Raw genomic sequence first — 19338 nt, forward strand, 5'->3', positions numbered from 1 at the left:
TGCCCTTTCTTTCGTTATACCCTGTCCATCCTTCAGGTCTGAACTTCTACCTTTCCTCTTCGTGTCCTACCATCTGCAACTGTGTTATTTCAGACAGTATTAAGATGGAGATTCATTAAACTAAATTACATTTTCTGTTCAGGAATTGGCAGTATATTTGACTTCTCAGCTCTGCGAGAGATGGAAAAATTAATAGAAACTGTGTTGTTATCTGATGATGCCTCATGGGCCTTCAGATTCTCTCAAGGCTTGAGCAGGTTGATAGATATATACAAAACAGGCTAAATCAAGACAGATCGTCTCTGAAGCATCCCTGTCTAATTCTCTGAAACATCTATGTAGAATCCTTTAGAACTGCAATAATAAATTAGAAAGAAAGTTCATAGCATTTCTTCAAAAGAAAATACATATTTCCTCAAAGAAAAAAATAGCTTAAATTTGAATATTTTACTGAAATTCTCCTTTTATTTGATTGAAGTAGATTATCTAAAACTATAATTATGTTGTTTGGGGCTGTAAACACATAAAAATGAGTTACTTTACATATGAAAGCCAAGGAACAATCTGAACTATGCCTTGCTGGAGACCAGTAATGAATCTATTTTAATACCATATAAGCACATATAAATACTCTCACTGAAATCATGCTTTCATGAAATTCTCCACAATTTCAACTGATTAGGATGACAACAATCTATAGTTTCTTTCTAATACAGAAAACAGAAAGCAGGGAATTTCACTAATAAGTTTTCTGATGGGATGTCACAAAAGTTCTTAGTTCTCCTAATTTGTGTTTAATTCAACCAAATGGGTTTTTCACAATTGCCACTGAATTCTGTGGTAGCGTGCTGGGGACAGTCATATCATGAGACTTTCCTTTATAACATTTGTAGTTTTCTCTTTGAAAGAGTATTAGGATGAGCAAGTAGAGAGACTTGAAATTGTTGTTTTTAGTGGAGCAAGAATTTTGAAGCAAGCCAAGGTCACTTAGGGGTGCAACATTGTGACATAAATAGCTATGGAGAAGATAGTAAGTCCCTTTTGTTTTGCATCCCAACAAATATAAAGGGGAAGTTACGAACTCAGTAGAGGCATTTGGAGGAGGAGGAAGGAAGAAGGCTTCAGGATTACCTTTCCTCTGAGGTACTACAGTAGTTTAAGAAGGATTTAAAATGTCATAAACCAATAGCTTGATTCAAATCTGACATTTTTAAGACAATGCTCTATAAGTACTGAAGCAACATGTGTTAGCATGGAGAAACTCCGAGAACTGTTAATTTTTAGTAATATAGAAGATATATCAGCTGTTCCACCACTCACAAACCAGAGAGCTCTGGTGATCTCTCCAGTGTGCAGATCTTCCCCGCTGTGTCCTATAGAAATTAAAACCTTTGTTTGGTTTTGTATTTTTATCATAGTATAGGAGAGAAATGTCCTTTGAGAAATCAAAGGTTGTACCAGATGATCTTTTGAGGTCTCTCCCAACCTGGGTATTCTACAATTCTATGAAATTCTTAAGCTAATAAATGATCAGCAAGCGAGATAATTTTCTCCTGCATCCCAGATGATCAGAGTGTTGTGTTCACTATAGGCTGTTGCTGTGTCCCTTCAGAAATGACCTACCTCTATACACATGGTGTGTAATTTTGGGGGCAAAATTCACATGGATTGGCAGTGTATATCACCTGATTCTCCAAGCAGATTCGGTGGAGTGAGTGCCACCACTTCTGTTCATCAACAACAGCAAGGTGTTAAGGGGTTAGTCCTAAATATGCCCTGAGCAATGATGAGTCTGTGTATTTCACACCTATTTTTACCCCTGTACTGCGCTTTGTATTGCTTATGAATTATTTTTCTTCAACTCCTGCTTTGCTTTTGCAGTTAGTGGCAAAACTCTTGTGTTACCTTAATGGGGCGAGGATATTGGTCCAGTATGAGTTACTCCACAGTTCTAAAGGGCTTCTAAGTGCCTTTAACGTAACAGCAATCTTATCAAATTTGTGGAAACAGGGTTGGCTCGCTTTAAAAGCCGCGTGCTCTCATAGCTGGGTGATTAAATGAGCTTGGAAAATTTAAGGAGAGATAATCTTGCTCTCTGTTGTGTCAGTGTAAAAAACTACAGGGCCTCTATCCTCCATAGATTATTTGTTAGAGACAGAGTTGTTATTATCACTTAAAAGTCGTGATGGCCCAGTGATTGCTTAAGCAAAAGGTGGCACATTCTTGGTAGGAGAGAAATGTAATCTGTACTTGATGTTCTGATTGAATGTAAATATTATTCATGGCATACAGCTGAGTCCTCTTCCCTAGTGATTTTATGGCGTGGGCTTCATTGGTCTTCTATTGCTGAGCTACATCATTTCCTAAATATATCATCTGGATTGGAAGCACTTAACAAATTCTGGATTGACAGAGTATATGGATCAGTGAAGCTGGAAAGCATTTATCTTTTAAATTATCTAAACATATTCTTCCCACTGTGCCTACTTTAGTTGTTATGATTGGGTCATAGCATGTGCCATATAGGCCTCTGTTGATATTTTTCTGAAAATACTTAATATTTTATTAGGTATCTGTAAGGAGGAGAAAGCCATCAGAAAGACTCTCTGATTCCCTTTCTATCTTGACAAGTACGTGAGAGGATTTTCGGTGGCAATTACATACTGAGAGGGCAGGAGAGGGTCACAGGTTATGTCCGAAATGCCAGGCTGTTCCTGGCCTCGTGCGAAGATTACTGGTATACGATTTGCAAAACTGTGTCTTTCATGAGCCCGAATTTATATGGAATGTCTTTGAGTGAGATTTCTAACCCCACTTCAGTTGCCATTTCATCACGTACCTCTTGAAGGAGACATCATTACATCATATCTGGTCAGCCTTAAAAAATGTACATTTTGTCCTGAACTACACAAGCTAGAAACACTGAAACATGGTTTATGGAAGGGATCAGCGAGTTCCACCACAAATTCCAAACAGGAGTTGTGGACAGAGTTTCAGTGTCCTGAGTCAGAGCAGGAGGTGCAACACTTACAGGTTTTGGAGCCCACAAGAATAGCTGAGAGCTATTACCAGATGGAGGCAAATCAGAGTATTATTTAATATTTCTTTTGTGTTTCTTTTGACTTCTTTGCAAGGATCTCAGAGAACTTCACAGCTAAGAACTGCAGCGTCAAAATATTGCTGCCTTCAAGTGAGCTTTGTTATTCATTGCATAAACCAAGTCCAGACTGGTTAGTTACTCATTGCAAAGCACACTTCAAATGCTGGGAAGTGTGTGCATTGCGTCGACACGTGTTGGTACATACAGATTTCATATGGAAAAGTTCTGTTTGTGATATGCCTGCCTTAACAGCCTGTAAGGTCTGTCTTCAGGAACAGTGTTCAGCTCATTCCATTAGGGTAATGCTGTTCATTTAATGGAATCATTTATGATTTACACTGGTCTAACTAAGACTGGAATCTGGGCTTTGATCTTTTTAATGCAAATTCATCAGTTCTGTTAGATAAAAGATGAAAGGAATCTATTATGTTCTTCAGCCATCTCTTGAAGCAAAATCATTTGATGGGTTCCAGGCAGTAAGAGGTCCCTACTCCTGCAGTTTGCTCCAGAGAATAAACCTTGGGTTGGTGACCGAAGCTTTACTGGGGTTATTTATTTTTCATGGACAGTGATCAGTGATGAGTGCTAATAATGACAGCAGAGATTTCAAAAGTTAGAAGTTAAGAATGTTAAAACTTAAGACTAGTATGTTCCTCTGGTTCATCCTGAGCAGCATGTGTTTAAACACACACATTCCTTTAATTCAAAACATCTTGCTCTCCTTTTAAATCTCAACCTTGATGTTGATCTGACAGTGGTGCAAATGAGAAGGTCACAGAGGTCTCTCTGATGTAAAATCAAAGTGAATTCAGAAGCACGGTGCAGATACTGAAATAGTGTAAAATACAGAGTACATAAACATAACAAATAGCTGGCATATCCAAAAATACATCAAGTGCCAAATGTCTACAATACTGCAAATTAACTGCAATGGCAGGAGAGCCAGCAGTGGTGTTCAGAACGGAACAGCAGAACTCGATTACAGAGATCATAAAATAATCCTCTCTCTTGATCTCTGGCTCCCTGAAGCAGGGGAGGCAGAAGGAGCTGGCTCTGAACAGTCAGTCTCTTATTGGTGATGGATGTGGCGCTGCTTTGTCTGGTAAAATTGCTGATTTACTAATAGGAAAAAAATAAATCCTTTGCGATGGCACCAACCTCTCTAACCTGCTAAAGAAAGTGCAAACAGATGGGTATCTCTGTGACTGTGAGTGATGAAACCAGTCTAGAGAAATTCTAGTAGCATCTGACATGAACTAATACTGTAACACACAATAACATCACCAACATTCCCCATTAGGATATATTCATTTTCTTTGTGCCAAGAATATGACCAATGATACTGCATGGTTTGATTTAATAGATATGCCTCTTCTAAGAAAAAGGTAACAGATATTTTATACAAATGTATAATTCACCCAGCGATGCCCAGACAGATTTAAATTCCTTAGACTTTCCTCTTTATTGCAACGCCAGCAAAATTAAAGGACATTTGATCCTACTAGTAAATTTTTAAAATAATGTAGGATACCCACTTTATGGATTTTGAAGTGAGAGAAATAGCTTCTTGTTTCTGATAGAAGAATGTATTTTTAAAAATAAAATTTTCTCTTTATATGTGAAACTCCATATCGGCTTTGATACTGGTGATGTTTTTTCTTAGGACTAATCTAATGTACTTCAGAAACAATTGCAATCAAGTCTGGCTGATTTAAACTGGTACAAACTGCTGATATAAACCAGGTAATACCATAAGTGAGAACCGAATGAGACTCCTCATTGTTGGCAAAGCAGGTTAATATAGCTTAGAAACTTACTGGTGGAGTTACACAGTTTGCAGTAAGTGAAATACATCAAGAGATGAATACCTATCACACATCAGTGCTGAGGACATGGCACTTTGTTGACTATAAATCAAAACTGAAGGACTTTTGGGTACAGCTCATCAAACACTGACGTAGGAAACAATTCTCTTCTGGCGTATTTTTTCTCCTCAGTAGTCTACAAAGGCAGTGGGCTAATTTTTGCAGTTTCTGTTAGAAAAAATACTTATCCTTTAATCCTTAAATCACAACAATCGAGTATAACTTCATGTCAAAAGCGGCCAATAAAAGTACAAAACAGGGATTAGCAGGAGTATTTTTAGATTAAAATTACTAGAGTTGGAAAGAAGTGGCACATAATCCCAGTACCTTCACAAGCACTGTAGCAAGCTGAAGAGGATTTGTTCTGTTTCATTTGAAGACTGATACCGTAAGTTACAAGGGAGAGAAGCTATTATTCTAGCAGGGAGGATTTCATAATAATCATAATCCATAACTGTACATAAATTTAATTGGAAGTTCTTTCTTTTTTGTCTGATATCTTTTAATCATCAGTGCTATACAATAATTCTGCTTGAACTAGCAGAGCACATGGGAAAGAAAGTTAAACCGATCATTTTAGTCATAAATTAGGACACTCGTACAGCTGCAGCAATTGCTTTCGTTTCTAAATATTAAAACAAATGACTACTCTCGTTTAACCTTGAGGCACAAGACTCTCATCGTTTATATTGTGATATAATTCACATGAGTGGATATAAGGTTCTGATGGAACAAAGAATAACTCCTCTTCATTCCCCCCGCAAAGTGCTTGAGCTGGTTGCATGGGCACATTTGCAGCATGAAGTCCCACTCTCAGTTTGGCTATTTGAGAGAAAAGAAGAGAAACAACCCCCCAGCCTCTGATACACAACATGCTTTTGAAAGAATCATATATTAGTTTGAGATCCTGATACTTGGGATGTTTCTTAAATCGTGCCTGGGGCTGTGTATGACAGGTGTGAATCACAGCAAATGACAACCACTGTCTACATTTCTTTTTAGAACGTGCACAAATGTGTTGGTTAATGTTTATATAAGCACAATGTAGGTGTGTCTGATTTACTGCACCAATATCTACAGCTGTAGAGTATCTGTTCTACTCAACAGCACTTAAATGACCTTTGGGATGTACAATGTATATCGCATTATCCTATTAACGACAAGGTGCAGCTTTGGGCAATAACAAAAATGTTAGTTTATTTGTATGCGCAACGATTTATTTCTTGTTGCTCAACTGCTTTTACAGCTTCACCAAGTTATAGAAGAGTCAATAGCTGACTTCGTGACTCTGACAAACTGAGTAATATATTGTACATACTCATTGCTAGAGAAAGAAAAATGTTGGGTTTATTTTTGTGACCTTTAGATTTAGCGAACTGGCTAAAATCAATTTATAGTTCAAAGAAATTGGATGATACCTACACTGAGCGGTAAAATTGCTTCCGCTTTGAGAGTGTGCATCAAAATACAGCACTAGGGCAACAGTAATTGATTTGGATACGGAATGGGGAGCGAAGGTGGGTCTGTCAAGCGGAGGAGGCTGGAGAACAATTTGACAGGTTTCAAGCCAGTCTATCTGGAATACTTAAGGACACGAAGGAACCAAGAAATCTGACCTAGTAACTACTGTTATTAAGGAATAAACATGAGGTCTCTTGGCAAATCTCTCTGTGCAGTAAAAAGGGGACAACCATCCAGACCGTCCCTTGAAAGCCGTACATTGAATTATGAGAATTTCATGGAGAGAGAGCAGGCTCGGATGACTGATGAGCGGTTGCTATGCTATTGCCACTCTCTGCCTGAGGTCAGGACCCAGCTTGTCTTTTATCACAGCAGAAGACCTCTTCTAATGATCAGTCCTCAGAGATTAATGGGGCCAGCTGAGCTTCAGAGCTCCCTAAGGAAGATTATTGCTCAGGGTACAAATGATACTATTGAAATGCTTTAATTATCTGTTGCCTTTAGTTGTTGGTGTAGTTGTTCTTCGGTGACACTTTGTTTATCATCTTCACAGGTCACCTTGGAGAACAGATGCCTTGCAGCAAAAGAATTAGGAAAGAAGGGAAGCAGAGCGATACTGGCATGTGTCATGTTCTGATCTTCCCGAGGAGGAAACATGTTTTGAAATCCTGTGCCAGTGCTGTGGTAGAAATACAGATGTGGTGATTCATACCATCTAGTAAGTCCTGTTGTGAAGAATTCTCCCTAAGAGCAAATGAGGTGGTTGAGCTATTGAATTTCAGCTCGTAGAGCCAGGTATTCCTGAAATAAGACCTCCTAGCTGCTCGTCAGGTAAGAGCCTTTAGTGTTTGATTATAAAGTACGTTGTATTGTAATACCATACTAGTTAATATTTTCTTACAGCCTTTGTATGCAAAACCTTTTTAAAATTCTAAAAATGAAAAAGTACCTGGCCTGGGGACTCTGGTACAGGTTCGACCATTTCCAAAAAACCCCGCAGGACATCGGCCGCAGACATATCCAATGTAAGGGGGTTTCCGGTCAAAACACAACACTCCAGGAAAACACGGCCTGTTGGCGCAGGTAGGAATATGTGACAGTGGTGCCACATGGCCTAAAAAAGAAGGGAGTTCAATCATGTTTATTAATAACTTCTCAAATCAAATGCATATATAATATTAAGCAGTGACTACCTGAGCCTGACTAAAGCTTTAAAACTGCTTTTATTCTTTTAATGTCTAATTGATGCATAATGTTCCCGAACCTTGAGCCAAACATGAGGATGTCCTGTAGGCACGGTGTAACAGAACAGCTGTTTCTCATTAAAGCAAGATTTATTAGTCCTCTAATTACATGTTTTCAAGTTTATTACTCAAAGTTGTTTGACATTTATCATGGATAATATAGAAACTCTAATTTTTAGCATGAGAGAAAGATTAACGGAGAAATTGTATTACTCAACATCCTTTTGTCTTTTGTAATTGGAAGGTAATCATCAAGCCTTGCAGCACATATACCCTACTTTTAAAAATACACTGTCAAGTACATGGGTTTCTGATCTAGAAATCATCCTTAATGTGTCAGACCTTGTATGACAGGAGATTACTTTAATTATCTTAGTATTACATGCAAAATTTAACACTCTGGTAATATGTAGTATTTTATCATTTATGATGTCACTGAATAGCAAGCATATATGAACTGCCTGTGAAGTTTTTAATAGTGTCAAGACAGAGAGCAGATGATGAATAAAATCTTAATGATCATTGTAGATCTTTTTAAATTGCCCTCAGTGAGGTCTCTGTTATGATTCTCAATTATTTGCAGCTTTATTTTTGCACTTTGCTTGCGGCATTATGATACCTGTAAGAGGCGTGTTCTGGTTAGGTGTTGTCTGGCCTGGTATAGATACACAAAAGAAGGTGAGGAAAAAACCCACAAACTTTATATATGCCCCTACACAACAGACATGTCCAGCCTCAATTCTTCTGCTCCGTGCCTTCACTAGAAAATCAACTAAAAATACAATGCCCTTTAGAACTGGGTCAACTTAAGCAGTGTTCAGGTGCACAGCCCTGCTAGACAGGACTGACGTGTGCCGTGTCTGGGAAAAGCAGCTGCCACAGTCAAGTTCATACTTCAAGAGTCGATCTTCCCTCAGCTCAAAACCCAGCCTTAATTCAGTGACTGCCTGTCAAACGCTGAAATAAAATGTCAGCATCACTTGGCGATGGCAGGTTGGCATAAGCTGTCGTTCTTATCATCGTGCTTTCCATTGATCACTAAGATTTGGAGTGATTTTGTTCTACCTGCAGAAGCGACGTGATTTCTAGTTAAGGCTGGCCACTCTGATTGCTGTTGCTGTAGTGGCTCTGTTCCCATGTAAAATTGTTTAGCACCAGTCCAGTCTGATGTATCGAGGGTGGTTTTGATTTTATCTTTCTATGATGTATTATAAACAGCTAGTTTATGTTTACTGTTAAGATGATAAAAATGTATGATTTCTGCATAAGTAAACTGCAGCAACTGGAAAGGGTTTCATAACCTTGTATACCTACCGTGTCTATCACTTATGCTAAAATTCTTAATTACAGAAGAATCCTTTGCCTCTAAGGGTTGCAGTAGCTGCTTAACCTCAGTCTTGTTCAATTCACCTTTGCCATTCCCTTCTTCAGTGCTTAAAGCTTTTGTAATGTCAGCGGCAAGCACAGCTGTGAAAAGCAAGCATGGAGACAAGGAAACAAGGTGTTACAGCTTAGCTGTGATTGATGATAAAAAGCAACAGTAACAGCAAATCAGATAACCTGACATAAGTTTATTCTGGAAGCCAACCATCAAGCAAATAAAGGCAAATCGGGTGAGTCAGCTGCTGACATGCAGCAAAGCTTCATCACAAAGATAGAAAAAATGACTATACTGGAACTCACTGAACTTTGCTTATCTGGGAGATGTACTTAATATGCACAGTGATCTTTTATTGAGCTGGGGGCAGCGAGGAGGGCTCGGGTCCCCATGTGTTAGACAGTGTTGTTACTTGGATGGAGATGCTGCGCTACACACCGGGACCTGCACTCTGTCTGATTCCTGTGAAAGCTTCTGTGTTGTAGATGTTTTTTTGGCTTCATTTAGTTAATCTGCAAACTTCATATGTGTTAAAATACCTGTACAAAGTATACATGGATGTAAAGAGGAAAATTGTTTGGCGGAGACTCTAAAAAACACTGATTTCTGCACAATTTTAAGATAATTTGTTGAGTGAATTAGGGATTGTGTAGTCTACATGGGTAATGTTGCAAGTTAAACAACTGTTGCTATGGGTCTCTGGGATATTCTGTACTCTTACTAAAGCCTGAGATTAGGATTCTTTAGATATTTAATATAGAATGCACTGAGCTGCTCTAAGAGCTATAAAATTACTTCAACTTTCTTCTCCTTCCTCTCAGAAGCCTTTATACTTGCTTAAGCAAGGGAAATAGGAGTAGATATATTAAAACTGGTCTGTATATGAGAACTACAAAGAATGATTTCTGTCCTATTTTGGATGAACAAGGAAGCCCTCAGGTTTATTGCTTCTAGTAAACGTGAATTTTTGGAACTAGAGAAATCTTTTTGTAATTCAAAAAATATAAAGGAATTACTTTTTCTGATACATTTTCTTAAGAGGGCATCATTTATGTATTCTTCCTACATTGGTCAAATCAGCTACAAAAACATGCGTTAGCGAAACAGATGCAAAATCACTTTGAAATAACCAATGTGGCCAAATAATCCAGCAAAGAAAACAATCTATACGGACATTTGGCAGTACGATTGACAGGATATTTGGTAAATCTGGCAAGGGCGGTCCTGCTGGTGCCAGGATCCTGCAGTTGCACCAGCAAACAAACAAACGTGAAACACTTCAAGTTCTGTTTTCTCTCCTTCTGGCCAACAAAATGTTGTTTTTGGAGGAGACTTCCGTGTGTAGGACTGAAACAAGCAGAGCGTGAGTAGGCCGCGGCCTGCACACTGGGAAGGCCTCAGCACAGCACAAAGTCACTGTGGTCTTTATACTAAACAGTCAGTTGCCCCAAAAGCAAATACTGAGCAGGTGTAAAATTGTTCCTAGTCATTTCCTTCACCAGTTGGGACCTGTGGTAGGAATTTAGGCCAAGCAGGAGCTGAGCAGCTGTGGATTGCTTACACAGCGTTCCCCAACACCAATGGAGCCCTGGAGGTGCTCCCCAAGTACTTCTTAGTGAATGGTGTATTTAGGAGTGAAATAGTGGAGAACATGGGGAACATCCTTGGCAACTTATCCAGCTGGCATCTAGAAAATACTTTTTTGTATGCTGCTGTTCATTCTAATCAAAAAGGAACTAAACTGCAGTGAAAAATAGCAAAGAGAGACCAGTTTGTAATTATCCATATTAATATAATATGACAGTGGTCTGATATGGATATTTAAAGGTCTGTGCTTGAAGAGAGTGGCAAAATAATTAAGGATAATAGTAGTAGAATTGGACCCGTATTTTTCCCCATCTATTAAAATAAACCATGCAAAACACTTACATTTACAAATTTTACCATTTCCCTCCATCCCACTGGGGCAAATTCCACATGCATATGATCCAAAGGTATTAATACATGACACTCCGGGAAAACAAAGGCTTTCTTCACATTCATTCCTGTCTTCCTGACAGTTGAGACCTGTGGCAAAACAAAGGGGAGGTTAATAATCAGGAAAGGCTCCCTGTTTATTCCTCAGCTCAGATGTTGAAGCAGACTAAAGCTTACTTCTAACCTGTAAACTCATCACCGGGATCACATTAGTGCCAAATTCGCTCTGTCTCACTTAAACCTGCTTTTATCACACTGTGTGTTACTGTTGTTACTGGCAGCAGAAGTACTGAACTTCAGACTACCGCTCGTAGAAAACTGCTTGTTAAATGAATTATTTCCCCTGCATTTCACATCTTTGTTGCTGCTTTTGTTGTCTTGTTTATGTGAGATCTTTGTCATATACTGAAGAAGGCAATGAACGTCACCATCTTGGCTTTAGGATATGTAGAGCCATGTACTGACCTATTGTGCTTTTTGTTTCTATGTGAACCTCACGTAACTCATAGCTTATTGTGAACCAGCCTGATAGACTCTGGCTGAAGGTAAACCTTAAAAAATGACCAGATTTTTTAAAAAGCATTCTTTTTCTATTTAAATTAAAATTTGAAGAAACCTGCCGAAAATATCTGAGGCACAGTGCTGGTGTACAGAAGATAAGCTGCTATAGAATCAAAACCCAAACCAATGTGTCTTGGCTGTTGCTTATTTTGGAAATAAGGTTTTAAACTTCCTAGACCCAACTGATACTTGAATTCACAACTCGGGATGGTTCAACTGATACCTATAGGAGAAGGTGACCCAAAAGTTAAAATTACTATCTGAGTAATCACACATAACATTGTTAAAAAGTCCTTCAGGCCTCTTGTATGCATTCTGCTGTCTCTGTGCACTTGGGAAAACTTAACTTGGCTATTGCTGGTTACCAGAATACACAGCCCTGACAGCAGGTTGTCAACTAGTCCCTGTCATTTCTATCCAGGCATCTCTAGGATACCCAAGGAGACTGGGACAACTTCTGGTCCAGATACTTGCTTCAAGACACACCACAAGGTACAGGAAGGCTTGTTCCATATCAGACATCCAGCTTTATCACGAAAGAAGATTATAGGATAACAGAATTTTTTTTTTTTCAAAAAAAAATTCTCATAGTGAAATGAGTTACAGGATGATAAAGACAGAACATTATTATTCATCTCCTACAACATAATCTCTCATTGCTTCAGCATTTCAGGTAGCTTCCATTGCTCGAGTTAAAATAGCATCTCCATGTAAAAAAGTGAAATTGAGGTCTGTCTTGATTAAACTGCCTAAAAATGTTAGTGACATCACCTTCTCATGTCTTGTGAAAACAAACAAACAAAACCCGAACAGTGGCACAAAAGCCATGTCCCTCTTCTGGTGCTAAGTTGGTTTTGCATGTTTCTTGCTTCTGTTAAATAAGTTGGACATCATGTAGTATTGTGGGGCTTAACTTACTTTTTCCCCTCACTTGTTAGATTTTGGATTACTATTTCTATTGTATTATTTAAGTAGCACATTCGTAGCATCAAGCTGCTTTTCTCTGCTTTCTGATGACATGCTGGGAAATTATTAGACATCACATTCTGGAAAATATTGAATGAGTTCCCCTCTGATTAAAAAAGTAATTATTTTCCTTCTCCAAGTATCATGTAAAGACTAAACATGATACCACAGACAATTGAAGTAGGCAGGAAGTTCCCAGTTTCAGTAGCAGCAACCACTTCTCCTCAGGTCCCCTCTCCCCCCTCCTACATCCTCTATTTTTGCTGCAAAGGGCTGCCTTTAAAATCTTGAAGATGAATTACATAAAGCAAAGGAACACCATCAGTAACAAGCTAAATTTTAAAATTCAGTCACTTGACTGATTTTTGTAACGTAAAGGTGGAACCGTGCAAGCACTTCATTTCACTCGGAGAGATTGGATTTTGAACAGTGTCTGATCAATTTAGGCATAATGATAGTCCAGCTGAGTCCAAGGACAAATGTTTGCAAAGTCTGAAACTTGGCTGAAGGTTGTAAAGAAGCAGCAGGAACGGGTAAAAACTGCCTGCAACAAGAAGCGTCGGTTATTCTGTTTGCACGACCTCCGGTGCACTGCAACACAAGGGGGTCTCAATTCTCTTGGCACTGCTATAGCACAAATAAAAATAATAGGAATGCAAGATTCTTTAGGTTGCAAGGTTGGAATATTTGTTTCTGTGCCAGCTCTGTTTCTCCGTCCGTGCACAAGAAATTGGCTGAGAAGAGAAGGTTGTTTTGTGCCTCGAGGGGAGTTGACCACCTACAGCTGCAGAGAGAAACTTCTTGAGTGTCTTCACCTTACGTTGACTCTAAGTTGACTCATTTAGGAACTCTGTGGTAATTACAAACCATGAAGGAATCTTGGGAGTTTCCTTCAGGTTCCTGAAAAGTAAAATGAAATTATAATTTCATCTTTCACCCCTCAATTTTATATTAATGGATGGTACACGGGGAATGAAAGAATGGTTTTGTGATTGAGATACAGTTTTCAAGGATGAGCTCTGTTCTCAGGTGGGTGATGTTCTTGCTTCCAGTAGCCAAGAGAAGAAAAACCAGGAATTCTTAATAATGTCGAAGAAAAAGGAATGTGTTTTGAATACTCGATGAGATAAGTGCATATAAGTCTCTGCAGAAATTCAAAGTGGTGATAATTCTGGAGTGATCCTTCCCTCAGATTTTCCAATGGCTTCTTTCCCCGCCTTGTTCCCATTGTTAAATTATATCCTAAATTACACCCATGCACACGAATTTCCACCGTTTAGCAACACGCTGTGTTCCTTGTGCTGCTGATTGTCTTGCAGTTGTGTCTGAGAAGCTCTCAAAAGAGTTAACTTTTTGTTTCTACTACCTGTTCGCTATCATTTGTGAAGATTTGATGGTGAAGTGGTGCTGTCACTCGAGCAGGGTAGCATTGCCTTCTCATTAGATTACTGATGGTTTTCTAGGGAATTGAGACATAAACACAACATCGAGGATGAGCTTTTATTGTTGTCACAGAACCTGCCCTGAAGTAAAATCATCTACTTCCCAGCTGGCTTTCAGCTCCACTTGCTTATAATTTTTCACGTGCTATTAAAACTTTGAGATATATTCCTGTTTCACTCAATCATTTTTTTTTTTTACCCTGTTGTTGCTTGTGTTTTAGCATTTTTGACGAGGGAAGTACAGCAAAAACAATAGGCATTTATATAACCCAGTGAGAATTAAGGGTTCAGGAAAACCCAGTGTTTCTCTGGCCATCAAGGTGTCCTCTGCCCTTGTCTCTAAGTCAGCTGCATCTTGTGTTGTGTTATTTTGAAGTGTTGGATATTTCATTCATTACTGTTTGTGTAAGCATAGGAACCACATTTCGGAATATGCTTCCTGTGGATTTTTAAACAATGCATTGTAATTATGGCAGACTATTTTACATGGAATAATAGAGCTTGATTTCACTCTATTTGTGTGCAATACCGCGTAAAGTGAGAAGGGCAGCAGTGTGACACTGGTGATGATCAAACAAGAGGAGCAGATCCACTAAGTTGTTAACTCATGGAATTATGTTGGATTTTATTGTTTAAATCCATCTCCTTACAGGCAATGAAGAATTGTTCTCATAGTATATTTCCAAGTGTTTAACTAAATGCAGCCAAAAATGTTCCCAAACTTCCCTGTCCTCATAGGAATGATATTTCCAGGGGGATTCAAGACATGCTGTATATGTTTGTTTGGTTTGGGGATTTTTTTATTTTAATCGAACATTCATTTTCTAACTTTATTCTTCATGTTTAGACTTGTGTGTTCTTGCATCAGTAGAGTCTTGGCTGGCAGAAACACTTTGGATAGCAGCAGGTTTTCACTATTTGCCAACATCACTTGGAGTTAATAATGTCTATGTGTCCTACATCTTTTAGGCCTTGTTTTCTGAACTCCCAGTTCTGAATGTTTTTATTCTTTCATTTCTGCTGATATTTTATAGTTAATGAAATCTGGACTTGCAGTCTCATGTGACCAAAATGAAGAAGTTTTCATGAACTGCTGAAAGGCAGAAAGGGAACCTTGCTGCCTGTATGAGCCCATTGAGTAAAATCTGTTCATTGCTTTTGTTTATAATTTAGTTTCTTCTATATATCCACACGATGAGCAGTAAGAATTAATGTGCAGTCGATGTTACTTTGACTGGATTTTTCAAACCTGTAGCACTGCACAGCAGCCAATATTATGGGTCTCATGAATCTATTCATGCTTTAATATGTGAACAGGGTAGGGTTTTTGACAGGTTCAAAGACAGAAATCTGAGCTCAGCTTAACGTGTTTTGGTCTTACTCTGCTTTTGAAATGATTCTGGTCTAGGAGATGTCCTAACACATTTCCACTTAGCCCCACTCACCTGCAGGAAACTAATTTGACAAGGGCGGATAGCAACACAATGTCTTTACTTTCCAATGGCTGTTATTTTACGTGGCCCTTTGCCAAGTGAAGCGAGAGCCGCGTTTAGAAATCCTGCTCAAGTCCTGTATGTTCAGATTTGCCTTGTACCTCCTTAAGAGCCGAACTACAAATGGAAAGACCACAGCTTCCATGAAACTCCAGGAGATTTAGGGCGATGTGAGACTCTGTTATGTTGGAAGCGAGTGGTGTTAGGCACAGCTGGAGTGCGGGTCCCAGCTTGGAGGACGTGGTGGCCACTCTGTAAGACCCAGCAGCTCAGCCAAGCTCCAGAAGCTTAATGCAGTGGAGTCTAATGGGTGGCTCTGTCCGTTCCATTCTGCAGAGCACAGGGCAATTGTCCACGTGCTGCATAAGCGTTTTTTCACGTGTGTGAATTATTCACAGGTGTCCTGAATGCAGTGAAGCTGACTAGAACTTGCGTATGGGTACCAACACTGTTTCTCCTCATCTACATCATCTGTTAGATGCTTCTCTTTCTCCTTGCATTTCAGGTTTTCCTGTTTGCACTGTATGTCTTGCATCCACCTCTTTGGCCGCACTGCATTTCATTCTCCAGCTTCTTCACACTTCTCATTCTACCTTTTTAAAAGAACATTTTCTTTTTTTTTTGGTGTAGTGATCATTCCTCTTCCATGTGTTTCTTAAAATCATCTTGGGGTTTAAAAGGTTAGATTTGTTCCATCAGCATGTCTGACAACCAAATGGGTTTGTGGTTTTCTAATGTTTAAATTTAATGAAGCTTCAAGTGGGACTAAAGGACAATTTATTTTTGCTTTTTTTTCCCTATCTACTTCTTCTTCCTAGACCTACAGAAATCGTTAACTCTCAGTTCTTTCATTAGCTTAATTTAGTAAAATCCCATGGAGTGTGAAAGCGTACTGGATCTTTGCCTTTTCTCTCTTCTGCTCAGTGTTCTCCCAGCTCACCTCATGGATGGACAAATCCATGGAAATGAGCAGGTGGAAACTGAGAGCAGGGAGTTTTGGAGCCTCCTTGAGTGGTCATTTCAGGACCACAGAGCTTTGGGCCATTTCTCCTTTTGTGAGTATGGATGATTAGATAGCTGGTTTTGCCCATTTTCTATCTGTCCGAAGCTCAGCCACGGGAGCAGAAGAGGAGACTTATATTTGACTGATGCTTGTGCATCCCATAGCACAATATACCTCTAGTTCAATCAGAGATGGAAACAGTGAGGTTTTACCTCCCAGACCAGGGGGACATATACAAAAGTAGCTCTCCACACCATCCACACATGTTCCGCTGCCACAAGGGTTTGATTTGCAGTCATTAATATCTTCCTGGCAAAATTCTCCATCAAATCCATTTGGACATAAGCACAGGTATTCACCAAGCCCTGGAGGGAATTTAATGTTGGTGACACAGGTTCCACCATTGAGGCAGCTGCAGGGCTTCACTCCAACCTGGGGAAGGCAAGAGGGAGTCATGGTAAGAGTCCTCTGAATAATCACAGCTGAGAGGCTTATTGTTACCCTTTAGGAAGGGACAGATTTGCAGTGCAAACATGTTACCAAGTAGTAGGAAAACTTAATTCTAACCTGTTCCCTTTGTCTGGATAGATGGTCTCATACTCAGCATATTTATTTGACTGAAAGCATAACTTTGAAGGGGTTTATTTTCCATCATTTAGGGGCACATTCTAACTTCTTATAAGATAAAAAAAGTATTTGCTATAACAGCAGTTTTTACATAGTATCTGAGGGCAGAATTTGTTCCTTATTTTTCAAAGAAGAAATGAAAAATCTTTTCTCTTTGCCTGCTTTCCTTACTGTTTCACTTCACACACAGCTCCCAGGCAGGAATGTGGTTGTGGAATTCCTCACCTGGTCTCTCTCTTTAGGGAAGAGAGGTCCATAGTTGTATTTTATGTAGGCACAAGAACAGCACTGCAACTGAGTCAAACCTCATATTATCTCACCTAGTTAAACACAGGTCTAGTTTGAAATATTTCCTTTAAAACCAGACCTAGACACCAGTTTCCCCTTCGTTGGGTGGGTTCAGCAGATCGGTATTTTTGATGATAGTGGTTTGAAAGAGTAAAAATAGGAATCTTTAGGAATAAAAATCTTCACAAAACTGTTCTTATGTCAGGACTCTGCATCCCACCTTATTAGCTCACCCCATCACAGGATTAATGTTAGGCTATGCAGTAAGACAAAGCAATGCACAAGCTCTGCCAAGAAACTTAAAGTGTGGAGTAATGACATAAGAGCAAGACACCCTCTAAAAATATCATTGAGAATGAGTTATAATCTCCCTTTTATAGCTAAAACTTGGTCTTTTATGTTATATACTTTTTTCTGCAATCCAAATGGAGAATGTGAATTTTAAAGCAGATTAATGAACCATTAAAAGGCTCTGCAAGAGTGTTCTTTCGAACAGCAATCAATAGCACTCTCTTGTTCCTTATATATATAGCTTCTATGTTCTCAGAGATATTTATTCCATTAATTGATCATTATTGCTGTGCTGAATAATATACACTTATGAGGAAACCGCTGAAGTCTTAGTTTTCAAGACAGTAACAAATTATTAGCCATAATGACAATTGCACCCAAGCAATGACATGATAAACAGGTTTGTTTTGTTTTTCCTTTAAAGCATTCATTCCCTTACCTCAATAGAGTATCTGCTCTGTGCATTGCATTCATCCGACACACTGAATTCAAAGGTCTGCATTTCTTCTGAATCAACTTTCCAGATCAGAAGGCCAGCGGGAGAGAGCCTGACATCCCGCGGGCCGGCCTCCAAGATGAATAGCACAGCCGACCCTTCCGGATCCGCCGCTATTAGCTGGTAAACAAAATTCTCACCAATAAATGTCAGCAGCTGGCTGGAGGGGGCCTGGAACACAGGAGGCAGGTTGTCTAAACAGCAAAAATGAAACCATGATTACATAAATTCCAGTTGTTCCCACGTAAACGCTCGCAGCGCAGGTCTTTGTACGAGTGCTCTCAGTGACAAAGGGACAAAAAGTACCCTGAGACTGCTGGAGGAAGCAATTCAGATGTTAGGGGCAGCAAATGGCTTTACCAAAAAGTGTGCTTTTTTCCTCCTACCTCCTATTTTTCTCACTTCGCATACTGAACTTTTCTCCCATACTAAACTTTGGTTACTTTCGATGTGTTATCTGATGTGTGGAAGGAGGTTGGACATGACTTTTATAACCTCCCACTAGTCCCCAGGTTCTTACTAAAACTTCAGTTAATTGTATTTCTAATACATCAATCTATCTAGCCATTTAAATAGAAGTAAACTCATTCTCAAAATGCTGAATGACAAATTAATTGCATAGGTAACTTGGAGAGGATAGAAATTGTATAACTCTTCCATTGAGTAGACTCCTCTGCCTTTACCCATGAGTGGTAATTAAGCCTGAGCAGTTTGAATTCAGCTGGACATTTCATCAGAAATAAAGTCTCCTCAGTGCCAGCGGAGGCACTGAGGTGATGCTGAGGTTCTCTGTCCCCAGTGACACCAGTGGATAACGTCACCACTGGCATTGTTATTTCTAATGTTGTTTACATTCAGTGTTTCCTTAATGAAGACAAAAGCCTAATTGTACAAGGCTGTTTTTCAGTAGAAGATGAATGCTGCCTGAAGATACTTAAAATATAAATAGGGGAGGAGGACAAGGTAGAGAAAAGTATTACATTTTATAGTTAGGAACCAAGGAAGAGCAGGATTGTCTGAGTACCCTGAGATGGCAGCAGCTCTATGCAGGGTTGGGAATTTCATCTCCATGTCCTGAGTCTCCTCCTCCTTCTCTCCAGCCATCTCTCCTCTTTAACCAGCAGTACAAATTGACATGTATTGATA

General features: G+C 39.2%; 1 protein-coding gene across 1 annotated transcript in view; it reads right to left on the bottom strand.

Moving 5' to 3' along the window:
* The window catches only part of LOC308041979 (von Willebrand factor D and EGF domain-containing protein-like), a gene marked incomplete at its 3' end in the record, with an annotated part of 254731 nt that overhangs the window by 124480 nt on the left and 110913 nt on the right, over positions 1-19338 (bottom strand). Inside the window, exons 16-20 of the mRNA XM_080346976.1 lie at positions 18136-18386; positions 16703-16922; positions 10978-11115; positions 8985-9137; positions 7376-7540 (exon numbers count right to left, since the gene is read on the bottom strand). Coding sequence (XP_080203102.1) covers positions 7376-7540; positions 8985-9137; positions 10978-11115; positions 16703-16922; positions 18136-18386 — 927 coding nt within the window. The remainder of the gene's footprint in view (positions 1-7375; positions 7541-8984; positions 9138-10977; positions 11116-16702; positions 16923-18135; positions 18387-19338) is intronic.

The sequence above is a fragment of the Nesoenas mayeri genome, assembly GCF_963082525.1.
Source record: "Nesoenas mayeri genome assembly, chromosome: 6".
NCBI lineage: Eukaryota > Metazoa > Chordata > Aves > Columbiformes > Columbidae > Nesoenas > Nesoenas mayeri.